Source organism: Catharus ustulatus, chromosome 21 (assembly GCF_009819885.2).
Source record: "Catharus ustulatus isolate bCatUst1 chromosome 21, bCatUst1.pri.v2, whole genome shotgun sequence".
Lineage (NCBI taxonomy): Eukaryota > Metazoa > Chordata > Aves > Passeriformes > Turdidae > Catharus > Catharus ustulatus.
Genome location: NC_046241.1, coordinates 2546195 through 2570972, shown reverse-complemented (window position 1 = coordinate 2570972; position 24778 = coordinate 2546195). Strand labels below are relative to the sequence as shown.

The 24778-nt window shown below is 60.5% G+C and overlaps 1 protein-coding gene across 1 annotated transcript in view; it reads left to right on the top strand.

The window, feature by feature from the left end:
* Positions 1-6417: 6417 nt before the first annotated feature.
* Positions 6418-24778, top strand: part of LOC117005743 (protein Niban 2-like) — a 30685-nt gene continuing 12324 nt past the window's right edge. Inside the window, 6 exon segments of the mRNA XM_033077765.1 lie at positions 6418-6531; positions 19666-19796; positions 23425-23482; positions 23485-23552; positions 23639-23731; positions 23733-23745. Coding sequence (XP_032933656.1) covers positions 6477-6531; positions 19666-19796; positions 23425-23482; positions 23485-23552; positions 23639-23731; positions 23733-23745 — 418 coding nt within the window. The 5' untranslated portion in view covers positions 6418-6476.

Sequence of the window (24778 nt, the reverse complement as noted above, 5' to 3'; positions counted from 1 at the left end):
GTGCAGGCAGAGGCAGTGCTGGCTGTTAATGCCTGGCCCCAGGGCTGGGAACGTGTCCCAGGGGAAGGTGCTTGTAGGGACAGCAAGGGCACAGTGTCACCCGGTGTTTGTGTCCCCATGAGCTGCCTGGGGCGCTGCTGCTCAGGGTTAATCATCTCCAAGAGCCCAGGGTTTGTGCTGGGGCAGTGAGGGCTGCTGGCTGAGCAGAGCCTGCTCTGAGTGCAGGCAGGGCCCAGCCTGGGTGCTTTGGGTTTTCCCCATTTCCAGCATTGCTCAAACACGGATGCTTTTCCTTTCCCTGGTGCAAATGCCAGAGCTGTGACCCAGCACCTGCCCCTGCACCTGCCCAGGGGTTGGAAGGGAGGCAGAAACCCCCCTGCCAATATCCCACAGCAAGGAGCAGAGCCAGGGCCGCATCCATGCCATGTGCTCATGCCCATTCCTTGTGCTCATCCCAGTGCCCAGGCTGTCCTGTCCACGCCAGCCCCATGTCCCATGTCCCATGTCCCATGTCTGTCCATGTCAGTGCATGTCCCATGTCCCATATCCCATATCCCATATCCCATATCCCATATCCCATATCCCATATCCCATATCCCATATTCCATGTCCCATGTCCTATGTCCTATGTCTGTGTCCATGACTGTACTATGTCCCATGTCCCATGTCCCATATCCTGTGTCCCATGTCCCATGTCTGTCCATGCCAGTGCCTGTCTCATGTCCCGTGTCCCGTGTCCCGTGTCCCATGTCCCATGTCTGTCCATGTTAGTGCCTGTCCCATATCCTATGTCTGTGCCAGTGCCTGTCCCATGACTAATGTCCCATGTCTCATGTCCCACGTCCCATGTCCCATGTCTGTCCCTGTCAGTGCCTGTCCCATGTCCCGTGCCCCATATCCCATGTCCCATGTCCCGTGTGCCATGTCCCGCGTCCCGTGTTCCATGTCCCGTGTCCCATGTCCTGTGTCCCGTGTTCCGTGTCCCACGCCACCCTGGTGCCCGTCCCCGTGCCCGTACCGTGTTCACCCCGGTGCCCACCCCGGTGCCCGCGCCCCACGCCCCGTGCCACGCCGGTGCCCACGCCGGTGCCAATGTCGCCAGTCTGTCGCACCCTCCGCAGGCTGCACCGAGCGGATCCCGGCTCCCTGCCAACACCTGGCCAGCGGCCACCAGTTATCCCAGTGCCGACCAGCAGAGGGGAATGATGGTCCTCAGGAGCCTCCCTCCTCCTCCTGCCGTGCCCTCCGCTCCGGGGCTGCGCTCCCCAGCTCCGCCGGGGTGAGGGTGACACCCCTGCCCCTGTGCTGTCACCCTGTGCCCCTGCCTGTCACAGCCCCCTGGCACCGGCCTGGGGGTTCTGCGGGTCCACAGGTGTCCCTCAGTCAGTGTCATCCCTCTGCTCAGAGCTCCCTGTCCAGCCTGGAGCTGATGGATCCTGCTCAGAGCTCCGTGTCTGGGCTGGAGCTGATGAATCCTGCTCAGAGCTCCTTGTCCAGCCTGGAGCTGATGGATCCTGCTCAGAGCTCTGTGTCTGGGCTGGAGCTGATGAATCCTGCTCAGAGCTCCGTGTCTGGTCTGGAGCTGGAGCTTGGGGCTGATGCATCCTGCTCAGAGCTCCATTTCAGGCTGGAGTTGGGACTGGAGCTGATGGAAACTTCTCAGAGCTCCATGTCTGGGCTGGAGCTGGGGCTAGAGCTGATGGAAACTTCTCAGAGCTCCATGTCTGGGCTGGAGCTGGGACTGGAGCTGGAGGATCCTTCTCAGACCTTCGTGTCTGGGCTGGGGCTGGAGCTGATGGATCCTGTTCAGAGCTCCATGCCCAGCCTGGAGCTGATGGATCCTGCTCGGAGCTCCATATCCAGGCTGGAGCTGGAGCTGGGGCTGGGGCCGGGCTGGAGCTGATGGATTCACCCCTGATTCAGCAGGAGCCGGTCGAGGCAGGCCTGATTCAGCAGTGTTTAATCGCTGCTATCTGGGAGCGCAGCGCTGGAGTCAGCAGCGGGACAGAGGGTGCAGCAGCCCACGGGCACGGCAGCGATGCTCGCGGGGCTGGGCAGAGCTGCCCTCGCCTTTATCAGCACTGCAAAGTTTTATTGCTGCAATTACGCCCTTAATTGCACCAAGAGCAGTTCTGGGGAAGGCGAGCAGCGCCCGGCACAGGAGGGCACCTTCACCCCTGCTCTGCCGGGTGCTTCTCCCTCCTGCCCAGCCTGGGCCGGTTCAGAGCCCAGGGCACAGCGGGTCCCTTAACAAGGACACGTCCCAGGCACCTCCAAATCCTCAGAGGTGACCCCAGGTGGGTTCCCACCCCTGCCCTGTGCATGGGGACCTGAGCCCAGCTGCAAGGGACACCCCGACCTCCCCTTGGCTGCATCTCCTGCCCTCAACCCCCCCTCTCATCCCCGCTCTTCCCCCACCGCGATCGGGTTTCCCGGTGATCTGGGGAGGTGGAAATAGATCCTTGTGCCAGGGTCATTGAGAGTGGAAGGAAAACTCCACTGATTGCTCCTCGTGTCGGTGAGAGGGAAATAAACACTTAAAGGCTGGAAGATTTATCCTGCAGTGTTCAGTGCTGCAGGAATCCAGCAGCATTCTGGAGTGGGGAGTGATTGGGAACAGCCTGTTCTGGACATCTGCAGGTGCATCCAGCACCTCTGCCGCTCAGAGGTCAGGCTTTCCACCGAGATAATGACTGCATGGAAAGCCCAACGGGAGCAAGGTGGGATGAGCCTCCCCACAGGCACCGAATCCAGAGGGATCAGCTGAGGGGAAGGAGGGCAAGGAGCTGAGCACAGAACTCCTTTCAGGCTTGGTTTGACTGCTGTGAGCAGAAAAAATAGCCCAAATAATCAACTTTGGTGTTTTAAAATGCTCTGTCACAGGCATGGATTGTGGCATGAGGATCATCCAGGAGAAGTCCTGGGAGGGTGAAGGACAGGTATGGAACACCCTGCTCATCATGATGGACTAATGCACGGAAGGCTTTGAAGGCTTTAATAATTTGGGAACGATCTCACCTCACTGTGTCCATCTCCACCATCCCAGGAGCTGCCTGAAATCACGAGAGTGTTTATTGTCCTTGGCTGTATTCATAGGGAAATCCTTCATTTCCAAGCTGGAATAGATAACCCATCAGCTCGAGGCAGATAAGCATTATTTCCATCTGTTCAGTGAGATGTAATTAGCTGCCATGATTAGACTTTATCAGTCTGCAATTCTGTACAACTCCAACGCTGCACAGCCTCTGATGGGAGCGACGCCTGTGCTGGGTCCCTCAGAGCCCCAGCACGTGGGACAGGCAGGGGACAGGGTGTGACAAAGCCATTTGAGCATCACTTGTGCTGCTGGAACTGGTAGTTTGCTTTCCTGAATCCCGGGGCTCTACCTGGAGCCTTTGCAGAGGGATATGGGGAAGCAGAGCAGGGAGCTGGGAGCTGACCCTGCAAAGGGGAATGGATTTAAAGATATCCCTGGGAAGGATGGAGCCAGGAGGGGAGGCAGGAGGGGAAGGGGGCTGTGTCTGCACCCCTCGTGCTCAGCAGAATGGGCTTGGGGTCTAAACAGGGTCAGGCTGGGCTCTCAGAAATGGAGAGGAAGGACAAACCATCCCCAACCAGGAGCACACTGGGGACAATCCCCTCTGCATGTGGCCATGTGGGAATAAACCAAAATGTGCTGGAGATGAAGGACAAACCATCCCCATCCCATCCCACCCCATCCCATCCCACCCCACCCCATCCCATCCCACCCCACCCCATCCCATCCCATCCCATCCCATCCCATCCCATCCCATCCCATCCCATCCCATCCCATCCCATCCCATCCCATCCCATTATCCCATCCCATCCCATCCCATCCTCATCCCCATCCCATCCCAATCCTCCTCAGGCACCCACTGGGATGCTGGGGATGAAGGAAACCCTGACCAGGAGCACCTTGGGGACAATGCCCTGTGCACATGGCCATGTGGGAATAAACCAAAATATGCTCAACTGTCGAGCTTTGAGCTTCCAAATGTCTCCAGTCACAATAAAACCCTTCAAACAACTTCTTTACTTTCCCGTCCCAAGCTTTAGCAGCTGAGCCTGTCGCTGCCACCGGGCAGCCTGTGCCAAAAGCTCACTGCTGTGTCACCACATGGCACTGTCTGATGGTGCCAGGACATCGTGCCCATGCTCAGGTGGTTTTTGGAGCCCCAAAAGCAGCCTGTGTGTCTGTGGGACGGCCTCCAGGTTCTGTTGACACGCTATTTCTGTGTGCCACAAACATCCCCTTCCTGTTTGCAAATACAATACCAGTGCTGTCTATTTTTTACCTCTTCATTCAGGTTTTATTTTTTTTATTTAAGAAACACACCAGTGGGCAAAAGAGGCAGTGATGACTCACCAGTGCTTGTGTGGATTAATTTTTCAAAAATAAAGCTTTTAAACCACTTACTTGGTTTATTTAATAGGACTGTGTGTGCACTGCGTAAATCCTATTCCATACACTGCTTTTTTGGAAGGGATGAAGCTTGGTTTCTAATAATGAAGTTATTTACATGGCTAGATGTTCCCATTTATTTTCAATTTGAAGGGGGTGGATGCATTTTCATCGCCTCTTAAATACCATCACCCCACTAAGACAGAATTTCAAATTAATTCACAGCGAGACTCCTCAGGGATCAGCACTGGGGAAAGTGTTTAAAAGCCTCAAGTGGAAAGATTTTCTATTGAAAATGAGATTTTGCTGCAGATAAATTTCTCACGAGAATCCCTTGATAGCAGCAGCATTTTGGCCAGGCAAATACACTGCAAACAAACCCCGTGCTAAGGGTAAAACCTTCTTGTGGGGACATCTCAGGGGGTAAAAAAGGGAAATATTCCAGATTTGGAACGATTTTCCCACTGAAATGAGTCGGAGGAGTGAGAACAGTGTTAGGATAGAAAAGGCTGGTGCACCGTGGGCACTCCTGGGGGCAAAGGGTGCTGGGACAAACGCAGGTGGCATCTGGGTACTACCTGATGTCCTGATGTTTTTTTGGCCACCTGGGGAGTGTTGGGTTTCGGCAGAGCTTTGCACGGGCGCACCCGCATCCCCCCCTGCGTCCCTGCCCGAAAAGGAGAATTCTTGGCTCCAGGGTGGCACGGCCAGGGGGCAGGACCCGCTGGTGTCCCCGGGGGTGTCCCCGGGGGTGTCCCCGTGCAGGACAAGGTGTGGCTGGCGGTGGCCGCGGCGGGGAGGGCTGTGTCCATCCTGCCGCCCCCTGCCCAGCCCCGCGGCGGCCAAGGGCAGCTATTTCAGGAGGATAAACAGGATGCCTCGCTCCCAGCCCGGCCACTTCCAACCCTCCCTCCCACCGCTCCCGGCTAAACAAGTCCAGCCCAGGAAAAACCTCCTGGAGCCGTTTCCACGCTGGCTGCCCCGCACCGAGCCAAGCAGCCGAGCCGAGCTTCGCCCTGCCCAGCCCCAGCTTCCCGAGCTCTGCGAGCATCCAGGGACCCAGAGCGATCCCGAGGCGTGCATCCACCTCGGCGGCGACTCCTCGGAGCCGCCCTGCAGCTGGGAACAGCTTGAACTTTCTGGTCACGCCACCACGTCCTCCTCCTCCTCCTCTTCCTCCCTCGGTCACACCCCGAGCTGCTGGCGGTGCCCAGGCTCTGGGGATGACGGCGGCGAGGCCTTTGGTCCCCATGGATCGTGCCCAGGCAGGGCTGCAGGATCCTGCCGGGGCTGTTTCCGCCTGTTGCGCTTGGGGAAGGAGCCGCAGCAGCAGCCGGAGGAAGGAGGAGCTTTTCCAGCGCTTCCTCCAGCTCCGCGGCTCCAGCTGCTTCCTCCCCGGCTGGGTCCGAGGAGAATTAACAGGATCGCTGGCCCATTCCCGGTTTTAGTGTCCCACCCCGAGCGTGCCCTCCCTGGCTCTGCCGGGAGATGCCAGCCCCCATCCCGGAACAGCTCCCGCTCCAAAACCTGTGGCTGGGGCTGGTTTTAAATCAACTCCAGCGCTCCCATCCCGTTGTCCCACGGGCTGGGGAGGGCGAGGGCCCCTCGCTGTGCTCCCACGGGCGCTCTCCAGGCTGGCACCAAGGTCAAGGCTGGCGGCTGCGGGGTGTGGGCACAGGTAGGAGCCGGGTGTGGCAGTGCCAGCACGGAGCCGGTGTTCCCGGTGGGAGCGCGGAGGGGACAGCGGGCACTGCCCAGCTCCCGGCTGGGGGGGCACGGCCCCCTCCTCCATCCTGCCCCTCCCCCGGGCGGCAATTAGCGCTGCTAATTACCCGGCGGGGGACACTCGCAGCCTCTCCCCGAGGCCGGGGGCGGCGGGCGGGACGCGGGGCGGTGCGGGAGGAGTGGCCGGGGGGGCCGTGGGGCGCCGCGCTGCCGGGCCGCCCCGAGCGCTGCCTTCCTCCTCCTCCTTCTCCTCCTCCTCCTCCTTCTCCCTCTTCCCTCCTCCTCCTGCCGCTCCTCCCGCCGCCGGCCCGGCCCGGCTCCGCTCGCCATGGGAGATGTGGTCTCCACGCACCTGGACGAGGGTCGCCGCCAGCACATCGCGGGTGAGCCCCCGGCGCGCCCCCCGCTCCGCTCATCCCCAGCGGGATCTCCCCATCCCTCTTTCAATCCCTTCGGGAACCTCCCGCTCAGTCTTCCCGAGCCCCCCACGCCTGCTCTTCGCCTCTCTTTGGCTCTTTAAACTTTTTAATTTTTAGTTTCCCTGTGGTTTTGCCTCGGCACAGCTCGGGGGGGTACCCGAGGTGTCCGTGCGCCTCCCCAGTGAAAGGCTGGGTTGTGCTGGGGGTGTTTGTGTTGGCGGCGGGGCTCCAGGAGGGGAGAGGGGAGTTGGGCTCTGGGGGATGCTGGCAGCCGGGTCCAGGTCAGGGACAGTGCTGTCAGCACGGGGGCTGCTGTCCCTGGCTGCCAGATGAGTCTCATCCCCCTTCACAGCGCTGGGAGATCCTTAGGAAACCCCCCCTCAGAGGTTCTGGGGCGGAGGGAAGGGCTGGCTGCCTCCAGGCAGGACACAGCAGTGTCCCGGGCAGCGCCGTGGGACGGGCAGGGTGACAATGTGGTCATTGAGAGTCCGTCTGTCGGGGCGGCAGCGCCTCGCCCCTGGCGCAGGATGTCTGGCCAGAGCTGCGGGGTCACGGCTCTGCACAGGCACGGATCGTGGGAAGCCGTGGCTGGGGGGCTCAGCGCTGCTCACTGGGGTCTGCGGTGCCACGGCTGAGCCCTGAGGTGGGGTCACCCCTCGGCCGCTCCCCCAAGGCTCCCTGCGTCACTGGTGATGCTGCCCTTGGCTCCCCGGGGCTTCTGAGCGGGCAGGACGTGACCTCCCAGCCCTTTCGTGTCCCAGCTCCGGTTTCAGCTCCCCAGGCTGGCAAAACCCCGTGTCCATTGGGTGAAGCCACACCGCGCACCTGGGCGGGTGTCACAGCCCAGGGTGGCTTCGTGCTGGACCTTGTGCATCTCACCGGCAGCTCAAGGGTGAGGAGTGCCGATGTTTTGGAGGTGACTCCGCTGTATCACTCCTCTGTGGCGGCCATAAAGGCACGGGAGTGGCTCTGAAGTCCTTTTGTCCCCAAGGGCTCTGGGGGAAAAGCTGCTGCCGGCGGAGCAGCGCAGGAGCTGCCGTGGGGCTGGCACAGGGACGCGGTGTCTCGCCGTGCAGCCCATCCGCCCTGCCAGGCCCCATCCTGGCAGGAATGCTTACGTGGTATGCGGCTCAGCAGGACGCCAGCAGGTTTCTGAGCTTTGAAGGAGAGCTTGGAACTCGCTCTGGGGTTTTCATCTTGCATTAGTTAAAGCTCAGCCCGGCTGATCCGCGAGGCTGCAGCGGGTCGGGGCTGCCTGTGGCGTGTTTGGATCCAAAGCACATGCCGAATTTCTCTGTAACTTGCTGGTTGTCTGTGCAGAGATAGCTCCCTGTGCAAGCCCCTGTGATCCTAATCCTGAAGAATAACAAGGAGAAGCCTGGCTGGGTTTCCTGTGCAGGAATCTGTCTCTGCTGGGTCAGGGATTGGGTGTTTGCAAGGCCAGGCTGGATGGTTGCGCCCTGGTGGGGACTGAGCTGTTAGCCCAGGGTGGGATTTAACCCTGACTGGGGACTGCAGAGGGCTTTTCATGAGAAAAAATTTTCATGGGAAAAAGATTTAATGAGGAAAACTGGAGTAGGATTATGGACACTGGGCTGGGACATGTCCTGTGCCACGCTGGGGTGAGCAGTGGGGGCACACACCTGTACTGGGACACCTCCCTGCGAGAGACTGGGGCAAACTGGGTTCCTGGAGCACCTCTCTGCTCCTGCCCGGGCTCCTGGCTGGCTGAGGAGCCCCCGGAGCTGGGAGGGGCTGGAACCCAGCAGGCAAGGCACGACTTGCTGTCAGGCATGCAAAGCAACGTGGCGGGGAAAACTCCGGGTTTTCCTGCCTAGCTCGGCCTGTTCTCCGCTGCTGCTGCCCCAGGAGGGATCCAGCCCTTCTCCAAGCAGCTTTTCCCAGTTGTCCCCTCAGATTTGGGGGTTTGGATTTGCTGCCCAGGCCACCATGACCCCTGGTTGGTGGAGGGACAGGAGCTCTTTGGGCTTGGCAGAGCTTCCTGAGGCTGCAGCCCCTTAGACCAGCAGAGCTGCTGGGGAGAGCCTGGCCCAGACCTGGGCCCCTCCTGGGAATGGGATAAAGGCAGGAGGCAGGTGGGAAATGCCCCCAGTGCCCAGGCTGTGCAGGTCCCATGCCCTGTTTCCAGCCCATTTGATGGTGGCTGTGTGAGGCTCATGCCAAAGTCTCCCACAAGTCACGAGCCACACACGTGTAGCTTGGCTGGCTCAGGGTCTTTCCTCCCACTGGTGGGGCTGGAGGGCTCCAGGCAGTCCCAGAGCAGCTCCCTGCCAGCACTGGGGATGCTGGGGCTGTCAGGGCAGACAGGTGTGATCCACAGCTTCTGGCAGAGCTGCCTGCAGCTCCTGCATTCCATTCTCCAGGGTCTCTCTGACCCTGCCACCTCCTCCTGCCACCCTGGATTGGACATCTTCCTGCCTGAGTCATCCAGTTTGTTTGTCAACACCCTTCAGCTGCCCTCCTCCTCCTCCTTTCCCCTCCTCCTCCTGCTCTTCCTCCCAGATGTGGGTTGGGAGTTGTTTCCAAGCTGCTCTGTGGGCTGCAGCAGGGACTGGCACATCCTCCTTGTGCAAGGATCCCCAGCACAGGCACCAGCACCTGGGCACACCAGGGTGGCAGGGATGGGCTGTCCTGGCAAACCAGGATCTCACTGGGTGCCCTGGAGTTTTGCACAGTGATCTCTCATGCCCAGTGGGTGCTCTCAGCACGGCACTGGATGCAGCTCTTCCCTCATGCTGGAATCACTCCTTCCCTGGAGCATGCCATGGACTCTTTCTCCTGGGGGCTGAGGTGAAACATGGCTGGCAGGAGCTGGCTGGCTCTGGGTGGAGCTGCTGGTCCTGAGCCCAGGGGTGCCAGCACCCAGGGATGCAGCAGGAGCTCCTGGGTGCCATTCCAGGTGAATGGCAGAGCCCAGGGATACAGAACTCCTGGGTGCCATCTCAGATGAGTGACAGAGCCCAGAGATGCAGCAGGAGCTCCTGGGTGCCATCCTGGGTGAATGGCAGAGCCCAAGGATGCAGCAGGAGTCTCCAGATGTCTCCAGAGGGATGTGGGGGTGGGTGGCAGCACCGGGAGGGTCCCTGGGAGCTCACACCTTGCTCTGGCATCTCTGGGGAGTCACCAGCCCGTTAATTATGGAGTGGAGCAGCTGCTAATTTCAGGGTAGGACTTCCACAGGCACCAGCCCACGCAGAGGAGGCACAGGTGACACCGAGCCTCATCCCTGGGGCTGGACCTGCAGCCTCCCTGCTCCAACGAGCCTTGTTGGGCATCGGTGTGTGCACATCCCTGATCCCACCGGGGATGGGATGGGATGGGATGGGATGGGATGGGATGGGCTGGGCTGCAGAGGTGCCTGGCAAATGCCAGAAGGCACCGGGCTGTGGTGTGCCGCAGGGATGGAGGCTGCTGGCGGCAGGAGGAGGTTCTCTGTGGCTTCCCTAAGCGTGACACTCATTTCCCAGCCTCTGCCACAGCTCAGCTCCCGCCGGCGTGGGAGGTGGAGGCTGCCGGGCTCTGGGGTTGGTCTTGAGGCTGAAACCCTCACCCTGCCCCGGGGGAAGCCGTGCAGGGAGGCTCCGAGGGCTCGGCGCTGCAGCCGTGCAGTGGTTTCTCCCAACGAAATGTGTGTCTTTCATTGCCAAATAAATAACTCCCCTGGCATGTCAGGGCTCCCTGCCAGCGGCCAGGGCTGGTTCTGGCAAGCTGGGGCTTTACCTGCAGCCGTCGTGTCGGGGCACGGGGCTCGCTCCGAGCCAGCGTGCTGGGACAGGGGACATGGCTCTGGTGGCCTTCCCACGTGCACAGCCATGGGAGCCCTCCTGGCCCTGCTCAGCCCCGGGGCACAGCTGCCTTCCCTCGGGGAGGGCTTTCCCTGCCTCCCCCAGCCAGGGTTTAGCCAGAGGCCTGGGCTGCAGCGAGCTGGGACATGCAGGGAGGGGATCCCTGCTCTGCCTGCGAGCAGCAGGGCTGGGACAGGGGGAACAGAGCCAGCATGGCTGCTCAGAGCTCTCCTTGGCCAACCCAGGGAGAGAAAAGCACCCCCAGATCAGGGCACCTCCACAGCAGTATCAGACACCCTGAAACCCTTTGCAGGGACGCAGCCAGAGCTGGGATTTCCTGGTTCAGAGCTCAGAGGGGCTCGGTGCCTCTTGGCACAGCCCCTGTCAGCTCCAGCCCACCCTCCTGGGACTGACAGGCTCCTGGGTCTCCGAGCTTCCAGCAGGGCTGGAGGGATCCAGGGATGTTTATCCATGGGCATTGATGGGGCAAGGTGTGAAGGCAGCTGAGGACCAGGACCTGCTGTGCCCCTGCAGGGCCCAGCTCTGCTCCCACCATCCAATTTGTGGGGGATGTCACCTCAGCCTGGGGCTGCAGCCCTCAGGTGAGGTCCCCAAGCAGGAGCTGTGCCCCTCTCCAGCCCCTGGCTGGCCTGGGAGCTTTGTCCCAGCCTGGATGTGCCTGCAGGGGCTCCATGGAGAGGAGGGGAGGAAGGGGCAGAGCACAGCAGCTCGTTGCTTCCTCCCAGTCTCTTGGACCAGCAGGGAGGAAGGAATAAAACTCCACCTTTTCCCCCTTTTCAAAGGGAAAGAGCAGCGACATTTGACACAGGCCCCAGCTCTGGTAGAGCACAGTGCCCTTCTCTGTGCCTTCCTGCCCTTTGCCTTGCCCCTCCTGCCCTTCTTTGTCCCCTTCTGCCCTTCTCTGGCAGGGATCTCTCTTGGGAACTCGGACCCCTTCGCTAGGGGAGTCCCTGGATGGGACATTCCCACACAGCAGGATGGATGGGACACTGCCCTGGAGGTGGCCTAGGGCAGGATCTCACCCATCTCCCACTGTGCTGGTGGCCTCTGGGGCACAGGACACTTGTCCTGGCTTCCTTTCTCCTTCTGCCAGCTCTGCTCAGCCCTTGAGAGGTTTTTCTGCATGAAGGGATGTGCCCAAAGCTGGGGTGAGCCAGCTCCCAGAGCCCAAAATTGTGGTGGCTCAGCATCCTGTAGCATGGGTATGGAGAAGCTGGAGACAGCAGCAGGGGAGGGAGCTCCAGGACAGGCTCCAGGACAGGTTCAGGGCTGTTTTCTTCAAATCCCTCTCGCTTGGGTTGTTTACTGAAATGCACATAAAAATCTTTGTTTGGCCTCCTCCCCTGGGCTGGATTGGGTTTCCCACTGGCACTGCCCAGCTGGGCACAGGGACAGTGTGCCAGGTTCAGCTCCCCTCCCTGGGCATAAGGGCACACAGGGGAAGCTGCTGGGACATCCCAGAGCAGGGATCCCACCCCCAGCTGCCCCCAGCACAGGAGATGCCCGAGCTTGCTCTGTCCCCTCTGCCGTGGGGGCTCCCGGGGGCTGCAGGATGTGGCTGCCTGAGCCCAGCCCGGCTGGCACGGCGGGATTGCGCCATTCCCGAGGGATGCAATGCTGCCCGGCCGGTGTGGGGGGATGAGCTGGGCTTTATCTGGGCAGGGGTGGTGCTGGGTCCCACCCTGCTGTGGGGAGAGCCAGAGCGGTGGCAGCTCTTCTCCACCCTGCCCGGGTGCTGGTGGCACCCAGGGGGACAAGGGACATGTGGGGTGATGTGGCTGCAGCCGGGGTTTGGGGTTGGTGTTCAGCTTGAGCCCTCCTCCAGGGATGCTCGCCCAGCCACCTGCCTGTCCATGGGACACATCCTGACAGTCCCGGGGGTGCAGTCAGCCCTGCTGGTGGCCGTGCCTGCTGCCAGGTGGCACTGCGGGCTGGGGTGGTTTAACCCGGCTGTGAGGGCACCATGCCCCATGGAGCATTCCCCAGGTGGGATGGGGGCAGGGATCTCCTCCTCCCCCATCCCTCGGAGGCTCAGGGCAGGGATGTGGTCCCAGCCCCAGAGCTGCTGTTTGTTATTCACAGGCACATTCCTCGCACGCAGCAGCCCCGCACTGCTGTTCCCAGGGAGCAGCGGGACACCGGCATCCACGCCACGGGAAAACACCCCCGGGCACGTAGCCGGCCACTAATCCCTGTCCTGCCGGGCTGGATGTGACCCCGAGGCACGGCAAGGGGCTGCTGCAGGGGCTGGGATTGGGGACCACGAGCAGCAGCGTCCAAAGCACCAGCAGCAGGTGTCCAAGCTTGTCTGAGAGTGTTTTTTTTCAGCGTTTTTCGGCTGTTGGAGAGGTTGAGGAGCTGCTGTGGAATGTGCTGCTTCATTTCCAGCCTGGTGGGTGCCGTGGCTGGCTGCAGAGCCTGGCCCCGGGAGCACGGCTGTGCCCTGCCGGCTCGGATGGGGCTGGGACAGCAGCGGCGTGGGCAAGCAGGGCGAGGTGTGCAGATGGGCTGGGTGCTCCAGGGGGGCACAGAGCCCTGGCAGCACCCCGGGGTGCTGGGATGGGGACAGCTGTGGCACAGCCGTGTCCCCGGCGGGTGCCCCAGCGCTGCGCTGGCACCGCGGGCGCTTCTGACTCATCCGGGGGCAGAGCCCGGCACGGCACAGGCACGGCCAGAGAGGATGAACCGGTTCAGGCCTGGCCCCAGCTGGTTTCTCCAGCGAGGCTCCGCTGCCTCATCCCTTCCTGCGGCTCAGCCCACTCTTCCCACCGGCTGAGTCACAGGGCAGCCGCTGCTGGGGGGGGGAAGGCAGGCACGGTGTGCTCCCTTTCCACCCCCACCGCCCTTCTCAGCTGGTTTCGGGCAGTGTTTTCAATTCTGAAACTATTGCCGATGGATTTTGGAGTGGTGCTGGAGCCTGGCAGTGCCCCTGGTGCCTGGCATCAGAGCAGCCTGTACTTGTTCCAGTCTATCTCAGTGCCAGTCCTGAGGAGCAGCCCAGAGCAGGAGCACCCCGGGTGGGTTTTGGGTGGCTTTGTGTGAAGGGTGCATTTGGGTTCAAGGAGAAAAGAGGAAACTCTCCCCATTTTTGCTCTCCCCACTTTGCTTTCCCTGTCCCAGCCTCTCCTGGTTTGTATGAGCAGGGAGAGCTGCTGGGTTTTGCTGTGATCAGGAACAAAAGCTCCTGCAGCCCTTTCCCTGCCCGTGCCCCCGGGTGAGGAACTGGTGCCCAGCTTCCCCCGGTGCTGCCATCTCCTCTGGGTGCTCAGCGCTGACTCAGGCCCGTATGAAGGCGTTTGTGTTTCTGGGTGGAAATGAGTTCACATCCAAATTCCCGAAACCCTGAACTGCCGGCTGGGCCTTAACCCTTTGGTGCACCCGTGGCTCTGCAGGATTCCTGTGCCCCATGGACAGTGGCACTGTCCCTTGTGCTGGCTGTCACTGCTGCTCAGCCTGCTGGAGCCACCTCCTGCTGTCAGTCTTTCCCAAATTCCTGCTGGGATGAGCCTGGGATGTGCCAGGACAGCCCATGGCCATGGGTTCTCATGTCTGGGCGCTGCTCAGGGCTTGTGGGGTGCCCTGGGCACCTCATCCATGGCATCCTGTGCCCCCCATCCATGTGTCCACCCCGTCCTTGATGTGCACACACACCTTGTTTGCATAATGCCAGGGTTTGGGACACAGGGGGATGGCCAGGGGACGTGGGAACCCCCACTGGGTGTGCCAGGCAGCAGCCCACTGAGAGAGGTGACCTGGGGACAACCAGTGGCACCAGCCTCCCTGCAGTGGCTTTGTTTCCCTTTGTTTCCCTTGCTGGAAGAGCCATCCAGGAGTAGCTGTCCCTGTCAATACCACCGTGGTGGTTGTCCCTGTCAGTGCCACTGGGCACTGTGTTCCCCCCAGCAGCCTGTCCCCGCTCACTAATCATTTACAGCTAAATTAGTAATTAACTCCTCCCCCAGCAGCCTTGGCAAACTGGCCAGGCCAGCGCTCAGTGCCCACAGATCACCTGTCCCACCTTGTCCTTGGTCACACCACTGTGGCACAGAGGGTCTGGCACCAGGGCAGGGTGAGGACGTGGCCCCCATGGCACATCTCTGTGTCACCCCCTGGCTGAGCTGGCAGGGGGACACGGGACACTGTGTGGGCCCAGGGGAGCTGGCCTGAGTCCTGCTGTCCCACAGGGCTGGGAAAGGAGCCAGGCCAGGCCTTGCCACCCAGCCTGGGGGTTCTACTTCAGTGAGCTGGTTTGGCCTTTTTTGTTTTTCTTAATATTTTCTGGACTAAGAGGAAAATTCCCTGCCTGGGGTGAGGCATCCCTGTGGCATCCACAGTGGTTTGGACACCCTGCTGCAGCCCCTGCTGTCATTCCACTCCTGGGATAGTGGGAGGTGTCCCTGCCTGTGGCAGGGTTGGAATGAGATGAGCTTTGAGGTCCCTTCCAAGCCAAACCAATTTATTATTCCATGATTCCATGATCCTACATCATCCTAGGGGCCTTCCAAAGGCACCTCACCCCCTGGACAGATGGATAGGGCAGGGGACACGTGAGGACTGAGGGTGCCAAAGGGATGTGGGCTTGGAGGAGGGTGCAGATGACTGTTCCCACTGGGGTTTGCCAGCTGCTGCCTCCAGTCCCTCCGAGGGGCTGTGAGAGCACACGGGTGTGGGTTGTGTGCATGCTGGAGGAGAGCAGGTCCTGTGGAGACCTCAGAGCCCCTCCAGCATCTGAAGGGGCCACAAGGAATCCAGAGAGGGACTTCCATCAGGAATTGTAGTGACAGGACAAGGGGGAATGGCTTCAAACTGAAAGGAGGGAGATGAGGTGAGATATAGGGAAGGAATTGTTCCCTGGCAGGGTGGGCAGGGCTGGCACAGGGTGCCCAGAGCAGCTGTGGCTGCCCCTGGATCCCTGGCAGTGCCCAAGGTCAGGTTGGACATTGGGGCTGGGAGGGACAGTGGGAGGGGTCCCTGCCGTGGCAGGGGTGACACTGGATGAGCTGTAAGGTCCTTCCCACCCAAACCAGTCCCTGATTCCCCTTTGATGGTGTGTCTGTGCTGCTGCAGCCCCTCAGCCCCAGAGCTCTGGTCCCCACTGCCTTTGGGAGGAGCTGCTGAGCCCTGGGGACACACCTGGGCTGAGCCACGTCCCTGTCCCCATCAGGCTCTGTCCCACACACAGCATCCCCTGATACCCCTGTAGGTCCTGGGTGTGTTGAGCTGAGCAAGAATGAGGAGGGGCAGGAAGGACAAGGAGATTTTGGAGCAAACCTGAGCAGGACTGACCTCCCTGTGGCTGGATCTGCTGACTGGGCTGCCTGGCCTGGGCTATTTACAGCAGCACTCCCATTTTCACATGATCTCAAGGGCAATGAGGAAAACGAGCTCTGGACACACTGGTGCAGGAAGGGCTCTCTGTGGGATGGGTTCCTGGAGCTCTGCTCTTCCCACCCTGGTGAAACAACCTGCAGGCAGCAACTGGAGGGAAGAGCAAGGTCAAGGCTGGGCTCCAGGTGGTCAGGGCTCTGGATCAGACCTGAGCTCAGGATTGTTTTTTCCTCACCTCTCAGAGCTGGGGCTGGCTCTAGTTCATGGGGGTTGGGATCAGAGCTGGCTGCTGCCTCGGGATGTGTCTGTGCTGGAGAGATCCAGAGGAGGCCCCAGAGCTGCTCCCAGGGCTGGAGTCCCTCTGCTCTGGAGCCAGGCTGGGAGAGCTGGGGATGCTCACCTGGAGAAGAGAAGGATCCAGAGAGCTCAGAGCCCCTGCCAGGGCCTGAAGGGGCTCCAGGAGAGCTGGAGAGGGACTGGGGACAAGGGATGGAGGGACAGGACACGGGGAATGGCTTTTCCAGGATTAGATGGGATACTGGGCAGGAATTGTTCCCTGGCAGGGTGGGCAGGGCTGGCACAGGGTGCCCAGAGCAGCTGTGGCTGCCCCTGGATCCATGGCAGTGCCCAAGGCCAGGCTGGACATTGGGGCTGGAGCACCTGGGACAGTGGGAGGGTCCCTGCCCATGCAGGGGTGGAAGGAGATGATGTTTCAGGTCCCTTCCAGCCCAGACCAATCCATGATTCCATGTTGGGGCTGATTGTGGTGCTGGAGATGCTTCCCAGGGCAGGACAGAGCCAGTTCAGGCTGCTGGACCAGCTTGGACACTTTGCCTTTGGAATCCTGAAGGCAAAATCCACCTCCTGCCCTGGCTCAGAGGGAGTGAGACCCAGCCAGGGCTGCCCTGGCCGGGCTGTGACCTCTGAGCACTCAAGGGCTGCACCTGCCCCTGGGCACCGACTGCTCCAGGGCTGTGCCCTGCCTGTCACCCGGGCTCGGTGACAGCTGTGGGGGCACGGCCGGCCAGGGGGATGGGCAGCAGAGGAGCCTCCCCTCCGGCTGCTTTCACCCACAGAGCCTCGGGCTCTGAGCTCCTCGGGCGTGTCCTGGGACAGGGACAAACCTGAGCTCCATCCCCGTGTCCTTGCAGGGACACTGCCCTGCCGTGCCCAGGCTGGCTGGGTGATGCCAGCAGGGTGTGGGGGCCCTGGGGACATGGCAGGGAGGGCTGGAGCGTGGCTGGGAGCTGCTGTGGCCTGGCTGAACCCTGTCCTTGCCGCCTCCATCCCACCTCGTACCCAGCCTGTCTCAGGGTTCTGCAATGCCCAGAGCCCTCTCCGTGCCCTCCCGGCTGTGCAGCCCCTTTTGTCCCTCCTGCCGGAGCCACCACGTGTGCCTGAGTCACACAGAGGCAGGAGGGGAGCTGGAGGCTGGGGACAGAGGAGCTCTGTGACCAGAGGTGCTGACACAGGGATCCTGCTGAGCCTGGTGCTCTTGGAACCCCAGAGTGGCTTCCCCCTGCCAGGAGCCGGGAGCCAGCAGGACGTGCCAGGGCTGCAGCAGCCCACCACCCCGTGGGTGTGCCAGGGCCGGGTGGTGGCACGGGAGGGTGTGGGAGCTGCGGCAGAGCGGTCCCACAGCACACACGGCATTGGGAAAGCGCTGTGGGTGGCTGGGACACCCGGCCCTGGGAGGTCCCAGGGTGCTCCAAATGCCAAAACGCTTTGTGGGTGTCTGAGCCCACACCCAGAGTCCCTTCCCTCCTTCGTTGTGACAGAGGGGCTCGGGTGAGGGCTCTGAGGACAGGTGACACAGTCTGGGGGGCTGTGTCCCCTGTCCCCAGACTCTCCCAGCTCCATGCTGGGTGTGCAGCCAAAGCTGCTCATGGGGGAACCCGTGGGTCGTGGAGCTGGAGAGAATTCTCTCTGCAGCCCTCAGTGCTCCATTGTGCTGGCAGGGAACGCTTCCACAGCCCCAGCCCTTCGGGAGGCTTTTCCCAGCCGAAGGAGGAGGCAGTGGGCGGCTGAGGCAGTTCCTGAGTGTGACACACCAGCCCTGCAGGGGTGCTCCGGATGTGAGGGGTCAGGACACACGAGTGTGGGCTTCCCACTCCACTCTTACCCACTCCTGATCCCCAGATGTGTCCTGCTTGCCCCCCTGGGCTTGCCACCAGGGCTACCAGGCAGGGAGCATCAGTGGCCCCCAGCATCCCCTCAGCACCCAGGAGAGCCCTGCTGAGCCTGGGGAGATTTAGTCACCTCGGATGTTTGACTGCAAGTCTTGTTCCAACCTCTGCAAATAATTGACTTTTGCTTTTCCATTTACTTAAACCCTCCTAATTGGCCCTGCTGTTAATCAGGGAAGAATGAGTGACTAAGCCGTCTCGCCTGCCCGGGGACCGGGGCTCCTTTTTTCCCATGGACTGAAAGGAAATGAAACCTCAAAACGTCCTTTTAAATCTCAGCTGTCTGCATGGCTGCCCAGAGCCCTGGCCAAAATCACACAGCTTGGGAGACGGGAATTGCAACAGAGGTGCTGCGTGGATGCCAGAGGACAGGCCAAAATCCAGCCTGAGGAATGGCTGTGCTGGGATGAGCTGGGGTCTCGTCCTTCGCTGTGAATTTGTTACATTTTCGGGGGTTTTGCCCTGGCACAGCGTGGTGCTGGTCTGTAGTTTGCTCCGTGGCTGGCAGTGCTGGCATCTCCTCAGGGATGGGTTTATCCCTCCTTGGGCAGCATTTTCCTCTGGAGCTGCTCATCCATGGGGATTTGCAGCACCCTGCAGCAAAGCTGCTCCTTGTGCTGCCTTGGCTGCCAGCACAGCTCTGGGCTGGCTCCTGCTGGAGATTTTGGCTCCTGCTGGGGTTTTGGCTGCTGCCAGGCTGTGCTGAGCCGGTGTGGGGGCTGTTTTGTCTGGGTTCGTGCCCCCAGCATCATGCTGGCTCCAGCACTGGGATGCAGAGCCAGGATCCGTCCTCCCCGCGCCCATCGCCAGCGCTCTGGCAAAGCCTGAGCGTCAGAAATTGTTGGAGGAGACTCAAATTCTTCATTTTTCACAGGCTCTGGGGCAAAGTTGACTGGGGAGTTCAAAGTCGAGGCCCTGTGTGCCAAAAGCAGCTCGGGGGGGAGTTGTTTCTGCAGCCTGGGGATGCTTCAGGCTGGGGTTCTGGTGTGGGACCCCCATGTGGGGTCTGGAGCAGGGGTGGGGAGGGTGCTGGGTGGCTCAGGGTGCCCAGGGGGCTCCTCTGGCCACAGTGGGGCTGGAAAAGCCCCATCCCTGCTGCTGGGGGTGGGTTTGCGATTGGCCCCCACCCCCTGCATCGAGGGGCTGCTGGGGAAGGGGCTGCCCGTGGGATGGAGGGGATCTCCTCCAGGGTGGGGTGCAGGGGGACACCTGGCAGCTCAGGCTCTCCCAGCACCGTGGACTCATCCCAGACCGGATTTGGGGTCCTGGGGGTCCCTGTCTCCCATGGGTGCGTGTGGGGGTCCAGGCTGCCCTTTCCCCTCACCCCAACCCTGCTGCACCAGCACTGCAGGGCTGGGAGCCCCTTTGTGGGATGGCCCTTGTGGGGGCACAGCAGGGTCAGGGGGCTGTGGGTGATGTTTGGGATGGGGAGGGGGGGCTGCCCCAGTCCCAGCAGCCGAGGTGGCCGCAGCAGGGCCAGGAGCTGCACCAGGCACAGGAAGCCTCGGCAGCGCCGGAATCAGCTCAATGTCAGGAATTTCCTGCCGGGGAGAGGAATCCATGAAATTAATGTGAAAGGCCAAAAAAAGAGATCATCCTGACCCTGAATCAGGCCCTGGGCTGCACAGTGCATTCTGCCCTGCACCAAAGGCTGTTCCTGCAGGCAGGAGGGTGATAGGTGAGGGTCTGGGGGTTCTGAGGGGTTGCAGACCCCAAACCCAGCCCGTGCCTAACGTGGCTCTGCTGTCCCGTTGCAGAGAAGACAGGGAAGGTGCTGGGTGAGTTCTGCCGGTGCTACAAGGAGCAGTTTGGAGTAGCTCTCTTCAACAGCGTGCGCTATGAGATCGAGGGCGCGGGGGGCCCGCAGGCACAGCTGCTCCACCGCAAGGTAAGGGCTCCATCCCCTGATCCACATAATTCCTGGGCTCCATCCCCTGATCCATGTCCTGGGCTCCATCCCCTGATCCACACCCTGGGCTCCATCCCCTGATCCACACCCTGGGCTCCATCCCCTGATCCACATCCTGGGCTCCATCCTCTGATCCACACTGGGCTCCATCCCCTGATCCACATAATTCCTGGGCTCCATCCTCTGATACATGTCCTTCCTGGGCTCCATCCCCTGATCCATGTCCTTCCCAGGCCATCCCCTGATCCATGTCCTTCCCAGGCCCCATCCCCTGATCCCATCCTGGGCTCCATCCCCTGATCCATGTCCTGGGCTCCATCCCCTGATCCATGCCCTTCCCAGGGCCCAGGCACTGCCCCTCTCCCTGTCCAGCCTGCTGGCTGCAGTGTGGGCCTGTGCTCCTGCTCCAGCCCGTCCCTGGGGCGTTGTGGGGTTCCTTGGGATGGTTTTCTTTCCCACCCCATGGAAGCAGCACACGGAGCCAGCAGTGTAAGGGTGGCTCTGGATATCTGTGCTCGATGCCAGGGCTGGCAGGAGCTCAGGGAGCCCTGAGCAGACGTGCCAGGCAGTATCCTCCAGGGTGTGAGTGATGCTCCCACCTGGGCACTTTCCTAGGAAGGAATGGAAACCCCTGGCAGGTGTCCCTGACCCCAGAGGTGGCTCCTGATGTGCAGCAGCCACGTGTCTGCTGCCTGGTTAAAGGATGGATTTGTGGCCGTGGCCTCTGCAGGGGATCCTGCCTTCCCCTCCCTCCCTCCTCCAAAGGCAGAGGCACCTCAGGTGGGGCTGATCACAAGCTGACATGGCTTGGGGACCTCCCTGGCATGGTTTTCTGGAGCTGCTGTCCTTGAAAGCAGGAAGAGATGTGATTGCACACAGGCTTCTGCTTTTGTCTGAGCTCAGAGGGGTGGCTCTGTTAAGGAATCTAGGAAATGCCACCCTGAGCTCAGCCTGGAGCCCTGAGTGATGTGTCTCTGACCCACCCATGAAGGTGACACCTTGCCCAGGCACCAGGACATGCCACATCTCCTCAGGGACCTGCCTGGGCCCTGGGTGTGTTAGAAAAAATAAAGGAGTGGAGGTTCCTGGGGAGGGCTGGGGCTCGGTGCCCTCAGCACCCTTGGGTTCCTCGGATGCCTTCAGCCCCTGGGAGGTGCCTCCATCCCCAGGTTGGTTGCTTCATCAAAAAGCTCCAGCAAGCAGCCCAGGAATGTCTGAGGGACAGCAGCAAGGTCAGGAGGTCAGGGACACTGCAAGTCTTGGAAAAACCCCATGTAAATAGGAATTCCTGCTGCTCAGTGTCCTGTCTGCTGGCCAGCCCCTCCCAGGGTCCTGGCAGTGCCACTGGGACATGTCCCATGTGCTGCCCAGCCCCTCCCAGGGTCCTGGCAGTGCCACTGGGACATGTCCCATGTGCTGTCCAGCCCCTTCCAGGGTCCTGGCAGTGCCACTGGGACATGTCCCATGTGCTGCCCAGCCCCTCCCAGGGTCCTGGCAGTGCCACTGGAATGTCCCATGTGCTGCCCAGCCTCTCCCAGGGTCCTGGCAGTGCCACTGGGATGTCCCAATACTCCACCCACCACAGCAGTGAGGGATGAACATCTCCAGCTGCACTTTGTGCTCCCCAAACATGTCCCAAAAAGTTGTGGATGGCACCAAGGATGGAGGGTGTCATCCTGCCTGGTCTCAGCTGGGATGTGGCACTTGGGATTTTTAAATGTTTGTTGTTTATTCCTCCTTTTTTGTGAGCTCAGTGGTGCTCAGAGAGGTGACACCAGGGGTGACACTGTTGGCCCTCCTGGGCAGTGGGGGACAGCTGGAATGGGCTGTGAAGGATGATTCAGGCACCTGAAACACCAGCAAGGTACAAGAGCAATGAGAATATGGAATAAACACATCCACCTTTGGTCTCTCCAACAATCCAGAGCTCCTGAAAAATCCCCTGATATCCTGTGCCCCCTGTGACAGGGATTTGGGCAGCCCAGGGGCTCGCTGGCCCCTCCCTGCCCACCCCACAGTTTGGCACACACCTGCCTGGCCCAAATATTGCTGGAGCTGGGAGGAGCCCCCTGGGTGCCTCCCTGGGGTGGGGAGGGTGTGTGAGGAGGGGACAGTTCTGCTGGGGCTCCCAGGGTGCTGGTGGCTCTCCAGGGTCCCCAGAGCTGTGTCAGGGCTCAGCCTGGATTTTATCCCATCAGCAGCTGCTCTGTGCAGCTGTCTGCCCTGGGCAGAGGTTTTGGAGCCAGTTTAGGAGGGCTCATTCCCCTGGGGTGAGTCACTGGTGGGGACTCCCCAGAGCTGGCACCTCCTTTCTGTCCCCATCCCTGCTGGTGGCCTTGGCATTCGGGTTCTCATTCCTCCTGCTGGCCCCCAGCCCTGCAGGGCTTGCATTGGGCTTTCTTTTCCCTCTCCAAAGGCTTTGGGAAGCAGTGAGGAGCAGTGAGGAGCAGCCAAGCTGCTGTCAGACCTCCCCCAGCCCAAGGGGGTGTGTGGTCGGGGCTTGGGGAAGGCAGAGAGGTTCCTGTGAGTCAGGAGAAGGGCAGAGCAGGGAGAAGAGTGGGAAAAGCTCCTCCAGAAGGGTCCTGCTGCTGGGGCAGGGTGGGGTCCAAGCTCTGGCTGGTCCCACCGCGGTGGAGGGTGGGTGGCCACAGCAGCAGAGGCGGCTGCTGCACACTCCAGCCCTCACGAGAGCTCTCAGCTCTTGTTTATGTTCCTGAGATCATAAAAATTCCTGGGACAAATTCTTGGCTCCCTCAGGCAGGCTGTGTTTGGGATGGTGTAAATGCTGCTGGCCAAAAGGTGCTGAGGAGGGGCTGCACAGCTAGGGGGGCACGGGGTGTCCTTGGGCTGTTCCTCTCATGGAATCATGGAGTGGTTTGGGTTGGAAGAGACCTTAAATTGCCATGGGCAGGGACACCTCCCACTGTCCCAGGCTGCTCCAGGCCCAATGTCCAACCTGGCCTTGGGCACTGCCAGGGATCCAGGGGCAGCCACAGCTGCTCTGGGCACCCTGTGCCAGCCCTGCCCACCCTGCCAGGGAGCAATTCCTGCCCTAAATCCACTCAAAATCTCTCCTAGTTTAAAAAAAGCTGCCACTTGTCCCAGTGAAGTCCAGAACATCTGAGCATTGTCTGGTGCTGGGCTCCATGGGGTGGCTTCTTGCCTTTCCTCTGCCCTGTCCCCAGGGCTTGGTTCCTGCCCCTGCAGATGCCCCTGACAGGACCTTCTGGCAGCAGTGCCACACATCCTGCCCCTGCTCTGAGCTGGGGCTGGGAGGAGCAGCTGGAGAGCTCTGCTCCAACCTTCCACCCAGCCAGGGGAGCTGGAGTGGCTCAGCTGAGCTCAGTGTGTCCCACAGGGGAGATGCCAGGGACAGAGGTGTCACCAGAGGTGTCACCACATGCTGGATGAGCCACCCCTAGGGTGCCCCTCAAAGCATCACCCACATGCTCCAATTCAGGCACCAAAATTTTTGAGAGCTAATTCAGTGGAGACCCTCAGCACGGCCCTGGAGAAGAAACCCACCCAGACCACCATGGATGGACCTTACTGAGCTCCCCAGGGCAGAGCTGTCCCCTCCCTGATCCCCTGTGCCTGTCCCCTGCAGGTTCCACTGGAGGACCACGTCATCTACTCGGGCAACATCTTCCAGTACATCGAGAGAGAACAAAGTGGAGGAACCGCTTCTGCGTGGTGCCCCACAACTATGGGCTGGTCCTCTACGAGAACAAACTGGTGAGGACAATCCCCTTCCACCCAGCTCCAGAGGGGTCATTCCCCCTGCAGGGGACACCCCCTCCATGACCATTTCTCCTGCCCAGGCCTATGAGCGGGAGCTGCCACCCCGGGTGCTGGTCAACAGTGCTGGCTACAAGGTCCTCACCTCTGTGGAGCAGTACCTGGAGCTGGTCAACAAACAGCCTGCCTGGTGAGCTGCCCTTGGGGACCTCTGGGTGGCTTTGGGGGTGTGATCCCTGAGGGCCTTCAGAAAAGGGTGATTTTGGGGTGTCATATCCTTGGGAACCTCCAGAAAAGGGTGATTTTGGGGTGTTGTGTCCCTGGGAACCTTCTGGAAAAGGTGGGTTTGGGTGTCGTGTCCTTGGGAACCTACTTTGCAGTAGGTGATTTTTAGGGTGTAGCATCCCTGAGGATCTTCGGAAAAGAGTGATTTTGGGGTGTTGTATCCCTGAGAACCTTCTGGAAAAGGTGATTTGGGGTGTAGCACCTTAAAGACCTTCTGGAAGGGGTAGTTTTAGGATGTAGTATCCCTGAGGACCTTCAGAAAAGAGTGATTTTGGGTGTTGTATCCCTGAGGACCTTCAGAGAATGGTGAATTTGGGGTGTAGCATCCTTGGGAACCTTCAGAAAAAGGTAATTTTGGGGTGCAGCTTTCCCAAGGACCTTCTCTACAAAGATGGGTTTGGGGCATTGTATCCATGAAGACCTTCTGGAAGGGGTGGTCTTAGGGTGTAACATCCCTGAGGACCTTTTGGAAAGGGTAGGGTTGGGATGTAACATCCCTGAAGACCTTGTGGAAGGGGTAGGTTTGGGTTTAGCACTCCTGGTTGTTTTAGGGTGCAGCACCCCAGGGATGCTGGAAGGGATTTTAGGATGTAGAATCCCTGAGGCCTTCTGGAAAAAGTGGGGTTTGGGCATAGAATCCTTGAAGACCTTCAGGAATGGTTTTTTTGGGATATAGTATCCCTGGGTGCCGGGAGGGAGGGAGGGAGGGAGGGAGGAAAATGTGTCCATGGCTCTGTGAGATCCACATGATTTTAAATTACTTTCAGTTTTACTCTTCCATTTTCATTTGGTCTCCTTTTTGGAAAAATGAGGCTCTTTTTGTATTTCTTTTTTTTTTTTTTTACCAGCTCCCATGCCTGGGAAGGAGCTGCAGGATCTGTTTCCCTGCTGGACACCCCCAACCCTGCAGCCTCCCCATCCCTGTGTCCTAGTTTAGA